A 10,425-nucleotide genomic window follows, 5' to 3' on the forward strand; every position below is an offset into this window, starting at 1 on the left:
TATGAACTGAAAGACTGCTAAATTTTGTGAAGATATACATACTATATTGAAAGTTAGAAGTATTAAATCTATAAATACTAATCAAGTACAAAAAGGTCACATGGTTGGTCAAATTGATGGAGCCCATGTTGAGAGAGTTAAAGAAAATATTCTAGTGTTATAGTACTTGTCATTTCTAGATATGACTTCAAACGTACAGTGTATCCTTATTTAAAAGCTGTTAAAAAAAGTTGTTTTCCTTGTTTTTTATATGAATTTGCAAATCTTCTTCTTTGATTGAATTTGTTCAAACTACTTTTTAAAATTGTATTATCTCTGTTTACTTTACATAATTGTTTCTTTAATCCTAGTACATGTGTGGTATAGTACCTGATAGTATTTCGTATGTTTGACTTCTGTGTATCTACTTAAAAGTTATAAAGAGGAATTGTACTTCTATATAAACAACAACCAGTACTACACATATAACAGTTTTCCTTTTAAAGCTTTGTATCTCAGTTATAATTTCGTGACTTATTTTCATAAAATTATTTAAAACCTTTCTTGAAAGAACTCATCTCTATGTATTTGTTCAATTGGATATCTACCTTTATTTAGTGTTATGAAGAACTCATTCTTAGTTTTGTCATAGGTGTGTCTTTTTTTGCTCTCATGCTATATTTTCTGCCTCTCCTCTTTATGTCACAAGGCTCAACTTCTAGGCTCTGTGTTTATCAATTGTGATTAATAATTAATCAACAGTAACATAAGTTACCCTCTAGCAGTGGTGGTCCTACAGCGGAGCAAGGGGAGACATTTGCTAACCTAAATTTTTCTTGCCCCCCCCCCCTCCCAATTTAAACCTACATACCTAGAGCAAATGTAATGTGTATAATAAGAAAACATGTTCACACATGCACTACCATTTTATGGGATGTTTTTTTCTTGTATGGCAGAATAAATCCACTTTTAAAGGGACTTGTTATCCCCCCCCCCTCTCAAAACAAAAAGCTAGTAGGCTAGAATGGTCAAAAGTCTTCTGATCCTCCCCCCCACTCCACAGTTTTTGATGCTGGCACTGCAACTGCTTCCTAGCACTTTCTGCTACTTTCTGTTTTTGTTTTTTAGCATTCTTCATTGGATTACTTTGACTTCTAGATCTGTGACTCCTTTTGGCTACACTCTTTGCTGTTGTAGTATTTTAATACATTTGTGTCCAAAAAAAACCTACAAAAGTGAACACAGATATCAAATGAAACAGAAGTACACAATAATGCATATTTCCTTGAGTAAGGAAGCACATTATTCTAATATAATACTAAGTTGGCAAAGAAGAATTTATAAGCATAATAAAGTGATTTATGTAGGAGGAACATACTACATGTTTGGTCGATGATAAACCTGTTTGTTCATTTAGCAACTCATATATTTTTAAGTTATTAATTAATTGTAAAATTTTTGCTTTTTTATTGGTGGAAACTTTTGTGACATTTAGAAAATGGAACAGAGTTTGTTTCACCTCATCAACATAAGTCAAGTATTTCTGACTCCCTAGAAGTTTACGATGATTGTACCTCCATCCAGAATATTATGTCATCGTGGTCTGAGAATAACCTTTTTGTAAGCATACTTTTCACTTCTTTGGAAATCTATTTAGATACTGATTGCTTTAAAGATAACTCAATCTTCATTTGTTTTAATTTTTAAGTAGTGCATAAATGATTTCATTGGAACAATTAATCAAAGAAACAAAATCTATATTACTTTAAAGTGTTTAGTAATTGATTCGATTAAAATATGCATCTCTGTTGTACTTTGTGTTCCTGTAATGAACTTGAGATGTATTAAATTTTCTTGCATTTCTTTTCAATATGAATGATTTTTAATGCTTCAGATAGAGAGTTGCCTATTTGAAGCATGAATGTTGATAGCTCAACTGGTACAAACATTGATATTAGAAAACTGATGTCAGCTGAATACCCTGGGTTCAAGCCTCAGGGAGGGTAGGGTTCTTATATTCCTGATACGTTGGTGAAGGAAAGAATCACAGGAATTCACTGAGCACATTTTGTTCAGTTTGTTAATTACAGTTGCAGGTAACAATGAGCTGTGATAATAACATTATCAATAGTGAACTAAACAAAATGCAAACACAATTTTAGCATCTATAATAGTGTTGTAACAGATGATACACCTGGTTTTATATTGTTAATACATATATTAAAGGTATTTATTCTCTGTAGCTAATTCTTGATAACATTGACCACAAAACAGCTCAGTATTTTACACTGTTTTCTGGCTGCTGCATTGCGTGTATTTTCATGAGTACACAATTTATAGATGGACCTAACTTTTATGATAGGTTTTGAATAATTTTATTGAGGTTTTTCAGAATATTACTACATAAAGTAATATCATTTATAATAGAGCTTAGCCAAAATTTCATGCTCTGTAGTATAATCAAAGGGTTGCAATGACTAACTTTCCTGAAGATTGTAATAATAATGTTATGATGAAACATAAGATTGCAGAGTGATCGGTGAGTTTAAGAATTGAAAACTTGTTTTCTGATTGGCTTAGATTTAGTTATTAGTGATATAAGATGTTAAGGGAGAGACTGTTAATCACAAGAAGGTATTAAAAATTTTCACTTATAAACATTTATTCATAATAGTACCATCGGTATTAAATTTAAACTCATTGGTATTACCATTAAAAGAAATTAAACTGCAGTACCTCTTTATTTTATTTTGTATTAATTTTAAGGCTTTTATGGTTCTTATATACCCTAGATTGATGGAAAGTATAAAGGTTTTATGATTTTTTTTCCAAGAGGTGTGGGGCTATTGTTCCAAATCTTAGCTAGTTTTTATTTATATAAAAATGTTTCAAGCCTTTTCTCTGTTGAACCTTCCATCTGGTGGTAAAAATACCAGACACACAATCTGCAGGTAATGGGATCATGATATGATGCCAAACATCATTGATATTTTAGCCACAAGGAATTTATAAGCTGATTTTCAATCTCACTGTTTGTTAGTAAAAGAATAGCCCAATTGTTGATGTTGGTTATTGTTGGCCAGTTGCCTTCCATCTTGTCAGTAGCTCAAAATTAGGGACAGTGTTAGATATTCTTAGTAGCCTTACCATTAACCAAACACCAACTAATCAGTTCGTTTCCTAATAGGCTGTAAATTTACTCCCTCTTGTGCAGGAGAAACGAAAACAGGATCTTCTCCAGATGGAAGAAGCTGTAAGACAAACACAAAAAAACCAGGCTCAAGCTGTTGCTGAAACAATTGAGAGGAGAATGAAACTTTTGGAGGATGTAGCTAATGTATGTCACTAGAATCATTGACAGATTAAAGTTTGGAATGATACACGTGTTACAAATGAAACATTAATTATCACAGATTCAAAAGTTATTTTCTGTCTCATGATACACCTCGTTTGCCTTTTCAAGGGCTTGGTTTGTAAATTATTGGTCAATAATTTGAGTTAGTTGTAACTGATTTGTACATCAAGTATTGGTTTGATATTATTTCATGGAGTGACCATTTCATACAAAAGTGGGCTAATTATTGTAAATATAAACACTTGTATGTTTTATCTGTCTAAATATTTCATGGAATGACTATCTTGTATAACTGGTCTGTAACTTTGATTGTGGAACATGAGTTAAAGTTACAAAAGTCCAGTATTTGCTGCTCATCCCACCAGTAAATAATATTAATATTTAGTACCCCTAAATGGCCTAGAATGCACCAGAAAGCATGTAGAACTATTCGACTTCAGGTGCCTAGGCTGCCCCCAGACTATGGCTTGAGACCCAAGACCAAACAAAAATTTAATTTTCTGTTCTTATCTCTATCTTATTTAAAGAATATTAGTTATTTACACATTTGATCATTCTGTTTACTCTGTTTAAATCAGAAATGATGAAATATTGTGACATACCTGCCTGATATATTTGATTTTAAGAAAATTTATAGCTGTGAGTCACTGAAGAAGAAAACCTTAAATTATATCAATTTTCATTCTGTAGGAAATGTTCTCTGGAGATTCAATTATTGTTAAATATTTTTTTTGCAAGTAACTTGCTGAACATTACAAATTGACCATTAATTTCTAATAAGAACATATCAGACATTAAGAACTCGTTAAAAATCGTAAAATTATATAAATTTTGTATGAATCACATTATAAAAATTAGAATTGTTAATAATTACATTATAAATAAAGCTATTTTACAGTATCATGGCTGGTCAGCAGTTAGTTTGAGGATGTACAATGCAAAATTCTGGGCTTTGATTCCTTTTAGTGGACAGAGTGAAAACAGATCATTGTTTAGCCTTATGCCAAAAAAACAAATATATTAATGAATTCTTTTGAACTTTAAATATTTATTACCAATTTAAATTCTCCAGAAGTGTAAGGTATAAAATTTGTTTCTTATAATTATATATTTATTTTTACATAAAATAGGAATTAAAGCCTTCAAATGATATATATCTACATATATGATGTTAAACTGTAGTTTGTTGTCATATCAAATCTTTTGTTGCAGGAACAAGACAGAATTCAGAAAGAAGTCGCCCTGATTCAAGCTAAAAAAGAAAGAGAGAAACAGGTTCTTTTATCTTCCTTAACCATGTGTAAGTCACTTAGGAATATGTAGAAGTAGGTACTGCACAAAACTGCATTAAAAAAATACGTAAATGAAAGTTGATAGGTTTATGTAATTTAACTAATTTTTACATTTTCTGTAGCATTGGTATGAAAGTTTGCTTTTAATATCAGAAAAGGTTATTTCATGATCATTTGAAGTACATGTAGCTTATGACCTGTGGTGATATATTTTCACATATGTGTACTTTTACATGTTTTCTATCCATACAGTGGAAGTCCACTCTGCACAGCTCATAAACCAAATTCTTAATTTTAATGAAAAACATACCACCCAAGAACAGCTTATAGAAGTCATGAAGAGAGAAAGGTAGGGTAATTTTTAGAAATTATCTTTGTTTATAAATTATTAAGTATTAAAAGTACCTTCACACAGCATATAGCTTACTGATTAGATGAGATATAAATTGTGAGAAATTTAACTGAGCATGCAATGGTGATAAAATTCAGATTCTCAGTTGTTTGGCTTATTTTTTATATTTTTGAATCTGGTTGATAACTTACATCATAAGACAGTTTTTAATGCACTATTTTAGTATTTTTTAGGTACATGTATCTTTAATGACTACAAAGAAAAGCATCAATATATCTTCACACAGAAATGTAACATTTTAATAACCATGTTATCCTCCAGTTCTGGATTTTACAGGAAAAAAACAACAACATAGATGTTTAAGAAGCCTACTAGCAGTCTTGTAAATGTTAATTAATCAAATTGAAAACATTATTAGTTATAGTAGATATTCATTGATTTCTGAAAGTAATTATTTTATCAATTGTCTCGGTAAGTCAAACTGTGCTAACTGAAAACAAAGCAATGCATTTCAATAGCTGAAATTTCCAGCTACTCTAGGTAGTCTTCAGTGAACAGTAGTGAGTGGTTATGGGAAATTTGATCTGTTCAGTTGAACAATATTGTAAATAACTTTTATGATTTTAAATCCACAATTAAAGCAGTAGTTAATTATGTATTTTTTTACAGGCAAGAGACAGAAGAATTACTTATGTTAAGAAAAGAGGAGCAAGAAAATCTCTGCAAAAAAGATATTCTTGGTACATTTTAATTTTGCTTGTCTATAAGTATACTAATCAGGTTTGGCCATATAAAATTAACCAGCATTAAAGTGTTGAATGGAAAACTCTATACTATTTTCAACATATTATTGAAGAGTAAATCCTGCTTAGAAGAAAATTTAATTTATAGAAGTCAAAATGTTGCTTGAAAAATAAATGTATTCCAGCTTATGAATATCTACCCTTTAACATTGTCCATTTTTCCGTTTTGTCATATTATTTTTTATTCTTATTTACTTAATACAGTTTGTTTTATTTTTTATTGGTTAATAATTTGTACTTTTTTACCTAAATGTTGTTAGCTATCTTTTAGTTGAGGACTACAAAACTAGCAGATTGTCAATAGTATATTGAATATTACTGATTAATTATAAATAATAAGAAAACTTCAGTAAGAAAAGCCTCAGTTGTTTATTATTTTCTTCTTGGGATCAAGGAAATCTGTCATGACATTACACTTTTGATTAACAGAACTTCCATATGTCTCATTTCATCATCCATTGATCAGACTATTTAGGAACCTGATAATAAATATTATTTTTTAATTCATAGCATAATGTATTTCTGTAAGTTTTTGGTGTTAATAATTTTAAAAACAAAAACATAAGAAAAAGCAGTGTGTTACATTTTGTTTCATGGTCAATATTATAACTTCATATATATATACTGTTCACCACATAATTGCACTGTCTTACCAATAAAAAAAAGTAACAGCATAAGATTCACATGATCATAACTTTAAAAAATAAAACTTAAGTTGCTCTGGGAGTAAATTAACACTCAATAAAAGAAACTTTAAGAACAGGTATATAAATTTAAACCTAATGTTATTGCATTAATGTAAAATAATGTATATTTAAAAAAAGCTTAAATGCATTACAAGCATTATGTATAATGGTAGTTTACAGCAACATGAATAGTGGATGCCAACTTACTGTATTTTCACTGATAATAATAAAAAGTGAATTCTGGGAATTTAGGTGAGAAGTACGACAAACATTTCTAACATTTTAGCACAGTCTTGTAAATTATAATTTTAATCATAATTCAAGATTATTATTGATTCAACTCCACTGAGTTTCCAATAATTAAACATATTGGCCTTTATGCAATAAGTTGGATTTACTGGTCTGTAAAATTTTTTATTGCAACTTTAAAATTGAAATCACGTATGATGGAAAGCTATGTCATAATAATAGGTGTTTGGTGGCTAAAGATTTCTATATTTATATATATATATATATAATTAATTGTCTGCTTCTGAATAATTGAATTTTAACAACAAGCATGTGTCAACTAAAATTCTGTTTCCTGTTTTAAAAAAAATAAAAACAACAATTTTATTAACTTTGACACTACCACACTTGATGTTGGGAACATTTCTTTAACATTGTTAATATGTTGAAGATTTATTATGCCTGTTTGGATTTGACATGCTTAGCCTTCTCAATTAAAGTGTCTGATCCTGTATTCAGGAATAATGTAGCTCTTTAACAACAACTTTGTTAAAAAGAGCAAATTATATATTGGGCATCAGTCAAGTGCCTATGTAAGGTTTTTAACATCTTGGTAAGGAGTCTTGTAAATCAATACTGGATGGAATTCTAAAGCTTAGTTGGTCCTAGTACTGTATTATAGAAAATAATTTATAATTATTGTTTCTTATCCTTAACTGATTTCAACTTTCTTGGGTATGATGTTACCAAACAAAATATTTTAGTCATTGAAAATACTTACATTTAAAATGTCCAGAAACTAAAATATTATGAGAACTTTTAAAAATATTAACAGTCCGTAAATTGAAAAACAAAAAATAATACATAACTCATATCTTGTATACTAACTGTTTAGTACATTACAGTTGATCTAGTTTTGATTTCTGAGGTTTGTTTGAGAGATTTTTAAAGTGCTCTCAGGAATTTTTGTGCTTTATGTAATTCTGATCAAATCATTGTATGTTCAAGGGTCCATAAACAGAAAAATTTGAAAATGTTGCCATCTTGAGACTGATTAAACAACTTTTTTTACGAACGTTTGCTTAAAACTAATGTCTGCCTGGTACATTTGTTTCTCAGTATCTTCATGTTTACAGCTATGGTCATTTCACTGCTATGATAGATTTTATTCTTTTTATCTATGATTTAAAGCAATTGTTGAAGAGTGAAGAATATCGTGATTTTATTGTCCTGATGATATTTCCAGTGATTTCTAGGCTCTTAATGACAGTAAAATTTGTTGAGGAACTGTATGGAATGCTTGAAAAGTTTAATAATTTGGTGAAAAGTTAAATACTAATGTCTGTTACAAAAAAATTCATGATATTTTAATACTATTAATATTATATAAAAAGTAACATGATAAGTTGTAACTAACCTCTTTTAAATTGCATTATTGTAGAATCAATGAGGGATATGTTAAGAAAGGAAGAAAAACAGAAAATGTATGAAGTTAGTAAACAAGAAATGATGAGAAAAATGCATAACAGGTAAAATAACATCTACAGGATATCTAATCCACTTTGCCTCAAAAGAGCCTTTATTTCATTAAGTAAAATATGAAAACATATAAATGAATCTGACCATATTTGAAAAAAAGAAATAATATTATATTTTTGGTGTTTAATATAGAAATTGTATTCATTATCCTTGTATTTGTGTAGTAAAAAGGATTTCATAAAAAAGAAAAAGGTTTTGAGTAATGTTTCTAAATAACACTTCAGAAATGATGTTGTTATTGGATACTTTGATGTTCAACAGGTAGTCAAAAGCTCCTGCAAAAACACAGTTTCAGGAAATTTCGTGTAGAGAATAAATTTATAAGTAACAAAGTAAAACACATACAAATGGACAAATATAGCAAATCTTTATTCATAATATTGTATAGTTTATCTATTAGCCAGCCCTCTGAGTTCCATTGTGATTTCACTGGATGCTGAGATAAAAAGGAATCTTTTCAAATATGTCTGCATTGCACAAAGACAACTAATGATCATTTATCACATTTTCAATTCAGACCAAGGATCCAGATGTGGTATCCAATAATCCAAAGCTGTGTATGTCAGTGAATATTCCATATTACATATATAGGAGACAAAACCCCAAACTCATACTAATTTTTACAAATGGCTGTTATCTCTTGAGATGGACTTGTCATCCCCTTAGAGAATAGACACAATTAAACGCAAGGCCAAAGTGATACAATTTTGAAGTCATTGCTCTATGTAACTTCTACCTTAATAGAATGATTAATACATGTTTAATCTTTCAACATTTGGTTTTCAAGAATGTCATAACTGTATGCAGAGTGCCTGAAAAAAAAAAGAATATTTACCTGAATGTACATGATTACAAGTATATTTAAATTAGGTGACTTATCTCTGAAATACATGGATACAAGTGTTTGTTTTGGCAAGGTCGGTTCCATAAGTCTAAAGGTCTTCTTACAGTTACATATGTGTATTATATACTGTGAAGTTGTTTCTCTAATTTATTTCAGTTTTACTTCCTCTGACGAAAAGCTACAAGAGTTAATGACAGTTCGATACCAAGATCAACAGGCTTTGCTGTATGAAATGCTTGAAGAGGTACTTGTATTGGCTAGTTTTTATATCAGTTTACAGTTTATTTCTCTTCAGTGATGGGTATTTAACATGCAATTAAAAATTATTGCTTGAAGTTTTGTATGCTCTATAAGGCATTACTTATGGCAATATGGCTAGCTTCTCGAAAAACTTTGTTTTTATTTACATTTAGAAAGGAAATCAACTTAATTAGTTTTAAATATTTTTATTCTACAGACATTGTTCTTATGTTTGTTTAAAATAAGCAGATGACTTTTTATTTTTGGTATTTATATTCTTTAATCTTTTATATAATCACCAGAAGTTAAAGAACATTTGTATATAGAAAAATTAATCCAAAAAGATTATTCAAGATTCTGATATCTAGAAATAATTTTTTAAAACCAACTACACTAATCCTTGAAACTTTGGGTGACAGTTTCTCACCACTTGTGTGTCCACTTTCTGTTGTTTAGGAATGTTACCAGAAACAAGCATTTGAAATTCTGCAACTACAGCGTGATAAAAAGAACAGAGAGTTTACTCAGAAGGTAAGGTATCATGTACTTTTGCCATTTCCAGGTTTAATTTTGGTGCTGACCAAGAAATAATTGCAATGTAACAAGATAGCAATTGTAAGTACATGTTTTGTTTTATGCAGTAATACAAAAAAAAATATATATATATGCCATTTTCACTTATTAATTATTTACAGTACAACACATTTTTAAAGAACAGACTTAGTCACTCATATCCTGTTAATTGCTTCAGAAATTTAAAATTATATTGCAAGCTGAACATTTGACTAATATTCTAAGAAACTCCTCATCACCATATTCTTTTGTGTTATACTTTATATTAATATTGAATAAGACATTTATTCATTGGATTATTTGTAACTGTGTTACATTATGACTAATAGATACAGTATGCATTTATAGAACATTTATGTTATTCTTTTCTAGAGAGTCCATTCTTATAAAATATATTTAAAATTTATTATATAATTAAACCTATCATGATCAGTGAGAACCTTTCAGGTGTTGGATTGTGCATTTATATATGAAATTTAAGCAAAAATGATAATTCTAGTTCAACATTTTCAGCTCAAAATATCTTAGAACTGA

The 10,425-nt window shown here is 29.2% G+C and overlaps 1 protein-coding gene across 6 annotated transcripts in view; it reads left to right on the plus strand.

Moving 5' to 3' along the window:
• LOC106461617 (E3 ubiquitin-protein ligase LRSAM1-like) overlaps positions 1 to 10,425 on the plus strand; it is a 98,255-nt gene that overhangs the window by 18,142 nt on the left and 69,688 nt on the right. For all 6 annotated transcript variants that reach the window (XM_022388628.1, XM_022388625.1, XM_022388627.1 and 3 more), the window contains 8 exons: positions 1,475 to 1,599; positions 3,194 to 3,316; positions 4,547 to 4,634; positions 4,879 to 4,975; positions 5,648 to 5,718; positions 8,137 to 8,224; positions 9,235 to 9,322; positions 9,775 to 9,849. In XM_022388628.1, the coding sequence (XP_022244336.1) occupies positions 1,475 to 1,599; positions 3,194 to 3,316; positions 4,547 to 4,634; positions 4,879 to 4,975; positions 5,648 to 5,718; positions 8,137 to 8,224; positions 9,235 to 9,322; positions 9,775 to 9,849 (755 nt within the window). The remainder of the gene's footprint in view (positions 1 to 1,474; positions 1,600 to 3,193; positions 3,317 to 4,546; positions 4,635 to 4,878; positions 4,976 to 5,647; positions 5,719 to 8,136; positions 8,225 to 9,234; positions 9,323 to 9,774; positions 9,850 to 10,425) is intronic.

This window comes from Limulus polyphemus, unplaced genomic scaffold, assembly GCF_000517525.1.
Source record: "Limulus polyphemus unplaced genomic scaffold, Limulus_polyphemus-2.1.2 Scaffold999, whole genome shotgun sequence".
In the NCBI taxonomy this organism is placed as follows: Eukaryota; Metazoa; Arthropoda; class Merostomata; order Xiphosura; family Limulidae; genus Limulus; species Limulus polyphemus.